Raw genomic sequence first — 12,368 nt, 5'->3', positions numbered from 1 at the left:
TACACATATATATACATATATATACACATATATATACATATATATACACATATATATACATATATATACACATATATATACATATATATACAGATATATACATATATATACATATATATATTGAATTCTATAATATAATAAAATTTGTCAAACTGATCATATTGCAGATATTGTTATATACTTTTATTTTTTCCAAAATTGTTACTATTATAGTTACTGATACACATTTTGTTTAAGGTACCTTAGTGATTGATTATTAAATTTTGAAAATTAGAAAAAAAAAATATAAACATTTATTAACATGCGAGGCAACAAGGGCTCTCTTACAAGCACATCTCCACACATCTCCACTTTTATTTAGATACGCAATATATATATACGTGTGATAAGAGAACTTTATTAAAAAAGAAGATGGCTTGATGTTCAAGTTGCACACTACAGTCTACACATGTGATGAGCCAATATCAGACTGAAAGCTAGAAAATGCATCTGCAAGCTCCATGGCATCTTGAACCCTTAAACGAGTTCCCTGTTGCCCGACCACTCTGGCCGCAATTTTCGCTGCAAATGTTCCCATTTCTTTCAAATCTGAGACTCCCTGCAAAATACCGTACAAAATACCTGACGCATAGGCATCTCCAGCGCCACAAGTGTCGAGAGGTACGCATGGACAAGGTGGGATATATACTGCTTCTCCTTTGACACCTATGTATGAACCTCTGTGCCCATCCGTGACCGAGACAAGCGGAACAAAATGACTCAGATACCTTACAGCTGATATAGAACTTTCCTTGGAGTCAAAATGACATAGAGCTGCCGCTTCTTCATGGTTTGCAAAAACAATATCCGCAAAGTTTCCAACAATTTCCCTGATATAGGTAAACGAAAAACACATTGTTTGTGTTATCCTCCTAGCATACGACATGAAATCATAAAGAGAGTTTAAAAAGAGAAATTTACCAAAAATCGTCAAAATGTCTTTCGATGCAGGAGACGTCTGAAGCTGTGACTGCAACTAGAGCACCGCTTCGGTGTGCTTCCTCGCATGCTTTTTGAATCGTTTTAATTGTATCAGGCAGTTCAAATAAATACCCTTCAACTACAAGTACATTTGTCTTGCTAATTACACTAGCTAACGCTGGACTATAATTCACAGTGGAAGATGTACCCTGAGATCAAATAACAAATCCAGAACTCCTTTTAATTTTTCTACCATGTATCATTTACAATACCAAAAAATAAAAGTAAAAAAAAAAAAAAAAACGTAAGCACTAAAAAGTCTTCACAAGTGTACAAGCTCTAGAAATAAGAAAAAGGATGTTATACTTGAATACACGAGTTACTACAGTTCGATAAACGTTCCAACCATGTTGAGAATAGGTCATCTAAAACTGATTTCAAAGTAACCATTTCTAGATTGGAGATTTATGTTTTTCTCACATGTGGTGTGGCTCTGGAAAAGAAGTTCAAATAAACGTTTACCTGATATGCAAGCATTGTTCGCTGGGCATCAGGGGTAGTAAGAACAATGACTGTTCCTGTTGTCCCATCCTTGACGGGAGGAGAAAGAAAATGTACATTCGCACGACTTAGTTTTGACCTATGAAACAGATTAAAGCATAAAAAGTTATTCTTATAGCGTGTATTCAGTTTGATAGCAAAAGGAGAAGCATTCAACAAATAATTTCCTATAAAAAAAATTTGGCTCAGAAATTCCGTTGTTGTACTGCTTGCTAGGGACCCTCCTATAAGTCGACAGTTTAAGACTTTTTTTCCATCAATCTATCAGTTTTAAACTAAAACATAAATGTACAAAATCAAGTCTCATTGTCTATAGTTTCAGAAATGAGGGTGGGCAGTATATATCTCTAAAAAGTGATATCAAGAAAGGGAAAGGGAAGAATATTATATCATTCTGAAACAAGACTTATAAATTGAACTTAAACTAGAGCCTGACCTGTAGAAGCTGCCCAATGGATCACTCCCTATACTACCAGTCATAGCTACATTGAAAGTAGGGCCTTTCATGGGTCTAATACCCAGCCTTGCCAAGGCCACCAGGCTGTTCGAAAGAGATCCGCCAGCAGCCGCCTTATAGCTGCGACCGTCCATTGCCCGCAATACTCTACCTCTTTCCTCATGATTTACAACCTTCCTTATACCCTTCTCTAAACCCAGTTTCTTCAGAAACTCGTCATCTACCATACCAGAAAAATCTACCTAAACACATTGCCACAACAATCAAAGACGCAAGAATTAGCCCAACCATATCAAACAGTTGTTCCAATAAACATTATGATCTACAAAATTCTGTTGAGATCGATGTGACAAGGGTTTTCGAATTAAGTTGTTCAAAATCAAAACTCTTACACTATATAAACAATGTATACAGTAATACCGTAAAATACTCAATCAAAAGTTATTCCAATTCATTTCCTTGAACCAAGTACATCAATACAATACTAATAATCATTTCCTTGAACCAAGTGCCACGGCTCAATACAATACTAATTTGTACAGTATGTTAAATCAGAAAGTTATCAGAGTATGTTAATAGAATGGAACACCACCAAAAACCCGAAAAGGAATCCGAAGAAATTAGTTGAAGAAAAAGAAAAAGAAATGGGGAAATTACCATAGCTTGACCAAGCCCCAAGACGTCCCATCTGTCAGGCAAACGAGAAGAAGAGGGATTAATGTCATGGAGATGTTCAATTCCGACCAGGAGATCCTCATCAGAACCATTCCCTTCATCATCTTCCTCTTCTTCCTCACTACCACTAGAAAACTCCCCTGTGCCATAGCCGCTAAAAACACGACAGGAAACGAAAGCGTTGAAAGAATCGAAGCCTCCGGCCATTGAAGAGAATCTGCATCGGTGAATGAAAGTGAAAGAGAGGGAAGAAGGTGAATATGAAGAAGAAGAAGAAGAAGAGGGAGAAGGAAGAGAAGGAATAGGAGTGAAATTAGGGGAAGAGAGAGGTGGAGAAGAAAAGGGAAGCTGAATTTGAGGAAGAGAAGAGATGGGAAAATAGAGAGACATAGTGGGAATGGGAAATCAGTTAAGCCAATGGATTTGAAGCGAGTGGTGCTGAATGGGAATGGGAATGGGAATGGCAAAAATGGCAGAACTCAGCTTAGCCACCCACCGCTCCATACCCATTTCCTCACCATTTTGGCTAATTTTATAAAGAAACAGTTGGGTTCTTCTGTCCAGATAACAATCTCAATGCCTTCTGAATTGAAATCCTCTTCTTTCATTATTCTAAACACAACGTGGACCTTGCAGGATTCCTTCATATCGCTTCACGGCATTTATTTTCTTATCTTTGACTTTCCATCACGGTTGAATTACAATTTTTCTTTTGGACTAAATTATAAAAGATGCTTCAAAAGTTTGTTGTATGCCTCTAAATTACTCAAAAATTTTCAAAGTTTAAAAAAGATTTCTTTAACTTTAAAAATGATTCAATACCTAATTAGAAAACGTTAAAGGTTTGTTTAAACAAATATTATCTAACATTGAAAAGTTTCATAAATATTCTTCTAAATTTTACACCTAATTTACTAGCACTCAAAATAAAAACGCCAAAATTTTAAGTTAAAATCAAGATTAATTTTCATAAATATCGACAAAATATGTACGGTGCGTATAACAAAATCAAAAAGCCATGAACGAACCATTTTTTTTTAAATATTTCAGGTTTAAATATTCCAGATTTTCCTTTTCATCGTCTTTCTTCTCTTTCTCTTCATTTTTCCTTTCCATAGTCCATTTTTCTTTTATATATTTTTTGAAATACTGATCTTGTTTTTCAATCAATAAATCTTGTATTACTTGCTTCGTATACCAAATATAAAAAATCTTGAAAAAAATAATTTGAGCCCGAAATAGGACCGTTTCCAAATCTAAATGATCGGGTGCAAACAAGAATCTTAAGCTTAGATTTGGCTACTCAAATCTAAAAAAGTAAAAATATATATATAAAAAAGATTTGGCTACTCATAGACATATGTAAGGTGTATAAAAGGAATTTCGAAAGAACGTGTATAAAGAAATCTTAAAAAAAATCATTTAGATTTGGATAGCCAAATAATCTAAACGATCATATAACCAAATCTAAACGATTTTGGTATCAAATATATTATGTATACGTGCGCGAGTGCCAAATATATTAAGTGCAAGTGCCAAATTAATCGAGTGTTGACGGGCATTTTTGGTCTTTTCCATTGTAGGTCGGCGGGTCTTTTTCATATTCGAAATTGTTTTATAGAGGGTAAATATTTTGTTTCGTTATATTTTTTAAAAGACCCCTAATTTAAATTCACATAAATATGTCGATATTTCATATTTTCATGATATTTATAAGAGATTTATAAGAGTGTTTTTAAAAAATATAACAAATCGGTAAAATCTTTACATTGTATAGAATAATTTTGAAAACGAAAAAAAGCTCATGTTGGAAAATACTGAAAATGTCATAGTCAACATACGATTAATCGGCCACACGCACGCGTGTAATTCTTCTTCTAAATGATCATGATATGCGATCATGTAGGAAATGGTACAAGATCTTGTAGGTAGTATCAACACCAGCTACACACACGCGTGTATTTCTTCTTCTAAATGATCATGATATACAATCCTGTAGGAAATGATATACGATCATCGTGTAGGCCGGACACGATACTCAATCGTGTAGTTTTTTTTAATGATGAAAAAAATGATGTGTAATTCTTCTTTTAAATGATCATGATATGCGATCGTGTAGAAAAATAATGCATGATCGTATAGAAAATGATACACGATAGTGTAGTTCTTTTTAACGATGGAAAAATGCTTCGTGGGATTTTTGTTCTAAATGATCATGATACACGATCGTATAGAAAATGTTACATAATCGTGTAGTTCTTTTTAACGATGAAAAAAATGCTTCAAATCTAAATGATTGTTTAGATCATACGAAAGTGATATTTAAACGATCTTGATATTTTGGAAGAGGAGTTGTAAGAAAGAAAATAAAGATGATGAAAGATAGAAAAAGAAGATGAATAAAAATAGAAGAAAGAAAGTTGTAAGAAATCTATATTTTATTTACTCACAAACAGATAAAAGGAGGAGCTGAAGAAAATCTGAAATAAGTAAAAATAGAAGAGGACAAGAGAAGATTAATAAATGACAAATAGCAAAAGGAGAAGAGGAAAGAGAAATGACGGTTCGCAATATTAAGAACAAATCTGAAATTTATGAAAAATTTATACGGGCTTCGTGGACTTTTTGATTTTGTTACATTTAGATATAATTAAGTACTTTATTGTGTTATATTTATAAAAATTAACCCAAGAAATAATTATAAAAAAAATTATTTTGTTTATTTTTTCTATAAACAAGAAAAGAAATAATTATCACATATATAAGTAGATCTTGAAACATGCATTAACAAGAAGAAAAACAAAAACATTGTCAAAGGAGCCCAACATAGAAGTGTCCCTTGCATTGGTCTATATATTATGCACTAGTAGTAAGAATAATGACAAAAACTGAAGAGGTGGAACAAGAAAAAAAAAGGTTGAACATGAAATTCAAGGGGTTGAATATGAATTTTTAATTTTTATTTGGAACTTTACATTTCAATGCAGAAGACAAAAAGAACAGAGTTAAAATGAATAGGAAACAAAAATGGGAATAAACAAATAAACAAGAAGATTGGTTTACATGACAGTCCAACAAGAGGACGTCTTTGGGTTCCAAAGAGCAGGAAGAAGAAACTTCTTGCCCTTAAAGCCAACTGCATTGTAAGCGCCGCCAGTGTGGGGGTCAACGGCAACCTTGCCAGGGTAGCCAGGGGTGGCTCCAGTGCCAAACATGCCTGGGCAGGCGGTGGAGGCCTCGATCATGTTAGCCTTCTCGCCCAGCTGGTATAAGCCTGTAAGATAGGGATTGGTGACGACGGAGGCCAAGCCAGAGGCCAATGCCACGACCATGGCATCCGCCCCGACATCGCCGCTTGGCGGCTTGAGGATGGCACCAGCAGGGCCGTAGTCGGCACGGTGGAATGGCCATGCACAGGCTCCTGGGCACTCCGTCTCTGGGTTCCCAATAATCACGTATGGAATTTTATCAATAACTCCATGCTCTGCGCATTTCCCCATGCAAAGCCCTTCAACCGTCACGTCTCTGGCTCCCACAATCACGGGGATAGCACCTGGCAATCCCACGACGGCGTTTTTGACAAGAATCTTAATGAAATCACGAGTCATAACTTTTCCAAGAGAGTAATTGGGATCCACGTATTGTTTCACAACCTTGACTTTAATTTCGGCAGCCCCTGGAACGTAGGAGCTAACCATGCGCCACCAGGACGAGACTTGTGAACCAGACCCAGCTGGACCTTTTTGATTCAACGACTTCAAAAATGCCCTCAGTGTGTTCTTCTGGATCCGTCCGAATTGCCCGTAGAATACCACCGACAAATCCAGCTTGCCTTTAAGCATCTGCCCGCCGTGGTTATCTAATGCGGTCAATGGATCCGTGTTGGCATCTGCCTTAGGGACACTCACCAACAAAACCAGGAGAAGGGAGATGGCTACTAACCCAAATGGTGAACTTTGAATTCGCCTACAACACTCCATTTTTTTTGTTTTTTGTTTTTTTTTTCTTTAGGTTGATTGTTGTAGTGCTAAATCTTCCTTCCCGTTTCTGACATTTCGGTCTGGTAGGGGATTTTATATGGAGTTGGTGTTGTTGGATAATTGCGTTATAATTGGACAACTATTGGCTTTCCTCTTTTCAGATCCCTCCACTTTTACCGTTTCTATTCTTTTGTTCTTTTTCTTTTTCTATTATTAGTGTCAATTACCATTTAAACGTTCATTGTTTCTTTTCAATATTTTGTTTGGGAGCTTTTATTGTTGTTGGGTAAATCTTAGGTGCTAGTTGGCCAGTACTCTTTGCAGTCTCGGCATGTAGTCAGGTCCTCTTATTTTTACTTTTCGAATTAAAAGTACAATTCAAAAAAAAAAAAAAAATGATTGCATGTGATCTAGATACTTCTCTATCTTCCCACCACACAAAAACAAGGATAAAAGAATAAGTTTTAATCTTGTTTATGTGTGGTGGAGAAATGGAACGTGAACTATAGTATATAGTAAATTTGGTTCAACTAATAACCTAAATGGTCTATAATACATGGATAAAGTTTATGTATTTTGTCTTGGTAACACTATAAACACTACAAGAGACGTGGGTACTCCCGACGCACAAATACGTCGGCGAAAATGCAAAGTACGTCGGGAAAGGATATCCCGACGCCGGGAGATGCGTCGGCATAAAGGCGTCGGGAAAACCTTATTCCCGACGCCGTCTATGCCGACGCATCTCCCGGCGTCGGGAAAACCTATTTTCCGACGTTTTTTTTTCCGACGTAATGAACGTCGGGAAATATTTTTTATATATTTTTTTAAATATTTTATTTTTACTTTTTTCCTTATAATATTTTGCTCAAACATTCACAATGATGTTCGGATTGCTCAAAAAAATTTCGCGACGTTTTGGATTAAATTAATAAATATACAAACACAAATTAAAAAAAATAGAATTAAAATTAATAATACGAATAAGTTGACTACAAGAAAATATAGTTCTCAATATAGAAAAAACATAAACATAAGACCCAATCTCCTAACGAGGTGCGTATGCGCGTCATTCTACACCTTCGGTCCTAAAAATGGTATAAAAATAACTAAGTTTAATACATAATCATATATTGCAAAAACTTAAGAATAATAGAGACATATACGACGTACCGTAGAGCTAGGGATCATGTGGTGGTCCCTGTTGTGCACGAGTTAGGTCTTCAATCATCTTTTTCATAGCTTCCACTTGTGAAGCTAATGCTTGGTGATTTCTATCTTGTACTTCAATCCGTTCCAAAGCTTCATGAAGTTTAGCTTGTAATTCAATCTCTTTTTGTGTAGATTGCGAACAAGATGTCGACGAACTGCTTGCACTTGCCGTTCTGCGGGCCTTCGGCTTGGGTCCCCAACCAAGGCCTTTTGAGTAGCCTGGTCGTCTACCCAACACCTGATCGCATATCTCATCCTCAGAGAGTGGCTGACTACCCTCTGGGGTAGGCTGGGATTGGAGTTCCAGCATTTGATTCTGCAACAAATTTAAAAATTATGTTAGGTAACGCGCAAAAATATATAATAAAAGTGGATAATTAATAAGGGTATAACTTACATGCGCATCCTCGGCGGCCTGCGACACGAATGTCCCAGCTCGAACGTGTGTTTCCCGGAACAATTCCACACGATCGACCGGCTGCCCTCTTCTTTCAGCGAGCTCATACTGTCGTTGTAGAAACGACTTGGACCCGCTACAATGATTGTAAGGCTGCTTCTGTCTAGCAGCCTTGTTTGTCCGTGATTGCTCCTGCATTAAAACAATTATATTGTTTATTTCTTATACATATTAAAACTTGTTATCATAATTAATCATGACAAATACCTGGAATGCACGGCTGATATAATGGTCGCAGAGGAAGTGTCAATCCTCATCACGTCCAACCAATGCGTTTGGTGGGTTGGCACGAGCCTCCTCCGGGTCGCTGTACTTTTTGAAATGTCTATGACAGTCGGCCCGGAACTCTTTAAAGGTCGTGAGCATCTGATGCTCAACAATCCTGTTCATTGCTTGATCATTGAAATCAAGCACAAACAATCGCTGCACATTACAAACATAACACATTAGATTGGTTAAAGTTAGATATATTTCAAATGAAATCATATATAAATGTGTAGTGCATTTAATTACCTGGAGGTCGCCCTTGACGACCTCAATGTATTCTCTCCCAACATCCGCCCATTTAAGACAGCGGACGGGAAATGTCTTTCGCACGCACACGCCTATCGCTTGGCTGAAGCGAACGGCGTGTGGAGAAATAGGCTTCTCCACTCCAGGGGCGATCGTCATCGGAATGCGCCCATTTATTGCAACGTGGCGCTCTAACTCCAAAAGTCGAGACTGCGCACGTCTCCTAGGAGTCGGAGTCGTTTGTTGAGAAGAAGACCCTGCTCAATAAATAGACAATAAGATATAAAGTTAGGAACCCCTATATGAAATATTTGTAAGTTAAAAATGAATAAAATTCTTAGACTCACCCGTATTGTCGCCCACAGATGACGACCCTCCCGCAATGTTATCTAAATCCTCCTCAAACTGGAGGAACATATCGTCCGTCTCCATAAAATTTGATCGTCGATATGACATAATGACTATGGACATATAAAAAACAAACATTCAATAACCAAATACAAACACATAGCTAGAATCAAAATATATAAACTAGATATAAATATGTGCATACGTGGTTTAATTTGTCACTAGAATCAAAATATATAAACTAGATATAAATATGTGCGTGAATAATCTCGTATCCCAAGCCCAAGTCACGAAGTTTTCGTTTTGCTTCATAAAATGAACTAGGAATAGTACTATTACACATTGGAAACGCTGCTCTTAAAAGTTCTGTACCTCTATAGCTTAATAACTCTCCATGATACACCCATTATGTGTAGTAGGGGGATTCAACGTGAAATTTGGCAAATTCTAAAAATTGGGTCACTCCATGTCTATACTCAAGGGATAACTTATTTCTAAGTTTCATCCAACCCTTATCCATAACTGCAGGATAGCCAACACAACCTAATTATTAACAACAAAATACTTCAAAATATCTTCGCATCCTACAAACCCCTCCAAACTACAAAGGCTAACATAACTGCAGGATAGCCAACACAACCTAATTATTAACAACAAAATACTTCAAGCTATCCTAACTACCACCCCTTGATACCAGCAAATTCAAAACAAAAAAGGCTACCATAACTGCAGGATAGCCATCCCAAACATAAACAAATTCAAAACAAAAAAGGCTACCATAACTGCAGGATAGCAACCCCAAACATAAACAAATTCAGAACAAAAAAGCTACCATAACTGCAGGATAGCCAAAACAAATCTTAACCCACATATTACATTCCCAATTCAATTTAACTATTAACTCCCCCCTCCAATTTCAATTTTTCATTCAACTATAAATTCCCCTCCCCCCTCCCCCAATTTCAATTTTCAATTTAACTTAAACCCCCTCCCTCCAATTCAATTTTAAATTTAACTATACATCCCCCCTAATTCAATTTAACTATTAACTCCACTCCCCCCCTCCAATTTCAATTTTCCATTCAACTATAAATTCCCCTCCCCCCCCCCCCCCAATTTCAATTTTCAATTTAACTTAAACCCCCTCCCTCCAATTCAATTTTAAATTTAACTATACATCCCCCCTAATTCAATTTAACTATTAACCCCCCCTCCCCTCCAATTTCAATTTTCAATTTTCAATTCAAATATAAACCCCCCTCCCAATTCAATTTTCAATTTAACAATAAACCCCCTCCCCCAATTCAACCCCCATTCAATTTTATTCAATTTTCTAAAACAAAAATCCTAAACCATTCAAATTTCAAATTTCAATTCAACCACAAATTACACACACTCTATACAAAAATACATTTAACAAACAAAAATCTATTCCAAAAGAAAATCCTAAACTAATTTTCATAAAAAATAACCCTAAACTAATTTTTATCAAAAAAAACCCTAAAACATAAACTTAAACTAAATAAATTTACATATTTCACTTACCTAAAGTGGCAGACGGCGACGAGGAACAACGGCGAGGGCGGTCGGCGACGGACGGCGGCGGAACAAAAGGATTATGCACGGCGGCGACTTCTTCTTCTTCTCCTTTCTTTTTCTCCTCCTCTCGGTTTCGGTTCTGTGAATACAGAACTGAAACGAATTTAAAGGGGATTTCCCGACACAGTGACGTGGCGTCGGGAAATCCCTCAAAATGCGTCGGGAAAAGGGGAATTCCCGACGCTCATTAAACCCCTTTTCCCGACATTTCACGAGGTGTCGGGAAAAACCCCTATTCCCGACGCCTCTCCCGACGCACTGTTCACGGCGTCGGGAAAAACCCCTTTTCCCCGACGTATTCTTGCCGACGCCTTCGTGGTGCGTCGGGAAAGATGGTTTTCCCGACGCATCTCCCGACGCGTTGTTGAGGGCGTCGGGAAAGCCCTTATTCCCGACGTTCTTTTTGCCGACGTGATTGTCGGCGTCGAAAATGCTCCATTTTCTTGTAGTGAAATATGATCTACTTTGTAAAGGTTACAATATTGCAATCCAAATTGTTTATGTGGAGACATGAGAGTAAATATATCTTATACAATGAGTTTGTATAAGATTGCATTGCAAAATTATTAACCTCTCTTTCTGACCATACCCTAGGTTGCAAAACTATTAGGCCTATTGACCAAAGAAATTAATATTTCATAAGATTACAATATATATGTAACTCTATCTCAATCTTGAGTTAGTTACAAAAACTCCTACCTTATAGAACATGTCCTTTGATTTGTATAGGACAACCAATAAATTATGACCATTTAGTGGGAGGCTTTGAACATATATAACTACATAGATGAAATTCACTCTTTAAGTAGATATTTTCTTAGATGTTGATTAAAATCTTTAACAATGGATCCTACCCTCTCTCTCATTGTATTAAGAGGTACTTGGTTTATGGTTGAACCATAAATAAATTTTTCCTGCGAAGATCATTGAAATGTAAAGATAAAGTGATAATTACATGTAAAACCATAATTTGACCTAATTATAATTATAAACAACTAATTTACTCGTGCTGGTTATAACATAAGTTTATCATATAAGAAAACTCAAATTTAATTAGGATCTTACAGTATTCATACATCGGCAAACAATTGTACACAACTATTTTGAAACCAAAATTAATCTACCGTACAAGATGGTTGAGCATGCTTTAAAATTTGTTAGGTTCGTTGCTCTCATTTTATTTTATTTTATTTTATTTATTTATTTTTAAAATATGGGCTGTTAGAGTTTTATCCTTTATTCTAACTAACCTGAAGATTTATTGCATTAAGTGGTTTGGATTTAGCTGTATATTTTCAAGAGTTTGTTTGTGTTTTGTTTGGGCTTTTATATTTGCAAGTACGTGATCGTGATATCTAGCTATTGTGATAGTTAATGGTTGAAAGAGTAGAAGTAAAGGGGACAGTTAAAGCTGCTAGCTATTGTGATAGTTAATGGTTGAAAAAGTAGAAGTAAAGGAAAGCTTCTTTGTGATATCTAATTCATGGGAAACATACCCTGGTATATGAGATGGTTTAGTGCAGACCAATCCGAAGGTAAGAGTATCCGTAAACTTGAACTTGATTTACTGTGTACAACATTATTCAATTCTATGTTGATGTGTATA

General features: G+C 36.4%; 3 protein-coding genes and 1 long non-coding RNA gene across 4 annotated transcripts; all 4 read right to left on the bottom strand.

The window, feature by feature from the left end:
• Positions 1-377: 377 nt before the first annotated feature.
• Positions 378-3,280, bottom strand: LOC103503447 (uncharacterized). The gene is made up of 5 exons (XM_008467633.3): positions 2,636-3,280; positions 1,958-2,220; positions 1,483-1,600; positions 961-1,169; positions 378-869 (listed from the first exon to the last, which is right to left on the bottom strand). The coding sequence occupies exons 1-5, from the start codon at positions 3,041-3,043 to the stop codon at positions 443-445; spliced, it is 1,425 nt and encodes a 474-aa protein (XP_008465855.2). The 5' UTR covers positions 3,044-3,280; the 3' UTR covers positions 378-442.
• A 2,432-nt stretch (positions 3,281-5,712) lies between these two features.
• LOC107992222 (protein EXORDIUM-like 4) lies at positions 5,713-6,633 on the bottom strand. The gene has a single exon (XM_017048041.2). It carries the CDS (start codon positions 6,631-6,633, stop codon positions 5,713-5,715), a length of 921 nt encoding a protein of 306 aa, XP_016903530.2.
• Positions 6,634-7,589: 956 nt separating this feature from the next.
• On the bottom strand, positions 7,590-8,666 carry LOC127149005 (uncharacterized). Its single transcript, XM_051083438.1, has 4 exons — positions 8,510-8,666; positions 8,243-8,434; positions 7,807-8,161; positions 7,590-7,721 (listed from the first exon to the last, which is right to left on the bottom strand). The coding sequence occupies exons 1-3, from the start codon at positions 8,557-8,559 to the stop codon at positions 7,891-7,893; spliced, it is 513 nt and encodes a 170-aa protein (XP_050939395.1). The 5' UTR covers positions 8,560-8,666; the 3' UTR covers positions 7,590-7,721; positions 7,807-7,890.
• A 296-nt stretch (positions 8,667-8,962) lies between these two features.
• LOC127149004 (uncharacterized) lies at positions 8,963-10,858 on the bottom strand. Its single transcript, XR_007820177.1, has 3 exons — positions 10,709-10,858; positions 9,163-9,276; positions 8,963-9,072 (listed from the first exon to the last, which is right to left on the bottom strand). It is a non-coding gene; the product is annotated as an uncharacterized LOC127149004 (long non-coding RNA).
• Positions 10,859-12,368: the final 1,510 nt, after the last annotated feature.

The sequence above is a fragment of the Cucumis melo genome, chromosome 4 (assembly GCF_025177605.1).
Source record: "Cucumis melo cultivar AY chromosome 4, USDA_Cmelo_AY_1.0, whole genome shotgun sequence".
Classification (NCBI taxonomy): Eukaryota; Viridiplantae; Streptophyta; class Magnoliopsida; order Cucurbitales; family Cucurbitaceae; genus Cucumis; species Cucumis melo.
This window is presented reverse-complemented; position numbering and strand designations above follow the sequence as displayed.

Bases quoted from the DNA above. Each gene is read 5' to 3' on its own strand.
- LOC127149005 (XM_051083438.1), bottom strand. From the start codon at position 8,559: ATGAGGATTGACACTTCCTCTGCGACCATTATATCAGCCGTGCATTCC. The intron at 8,435-8,509 runs GTATTTGTCATG...GTTTTAATGCAG, and splicing joins ATATCAGCCGTGCATTCCAG to GAGCAATCACGGACAAACAA. The intron at 8,162-8,242 runs GTAAGTTATACC...AATTTGTTGCAG, and splicing joins AGGCCGCCGAGGATGCGCAT to AATCAAATGCTGGAACTCCA.
- LOC103503447 (XM_008467633.3), bottom strand. From the start codon at position 3,043: ATGTCTCTCTATTTTCCCATCTCTTCTCTTCCTCAAATTCAGCTTCCC. The intron at 2,221-2,635 runs GTAATTTCCCCA...CAATGTGTTTAG, and splicing joins TGGGGCTTGGTCAAGCTATG to GTAGATTTTTCTGGTATGGT. The intron at 1,170-1,482 runs GTAAACGTTTAT...ATTTGATCTCAG, and splicing joins GAACAATGCTTGCATATCAG to GGTACATCTTCCACTGTGAA.
- LOC107992222 (XM_017048041.2), bottom strand. From the start codon at position 6,633: ATGGAGTGTTGTAGGCGAATTCAAAGTTCACCATTTGGGTTAGTAGCC.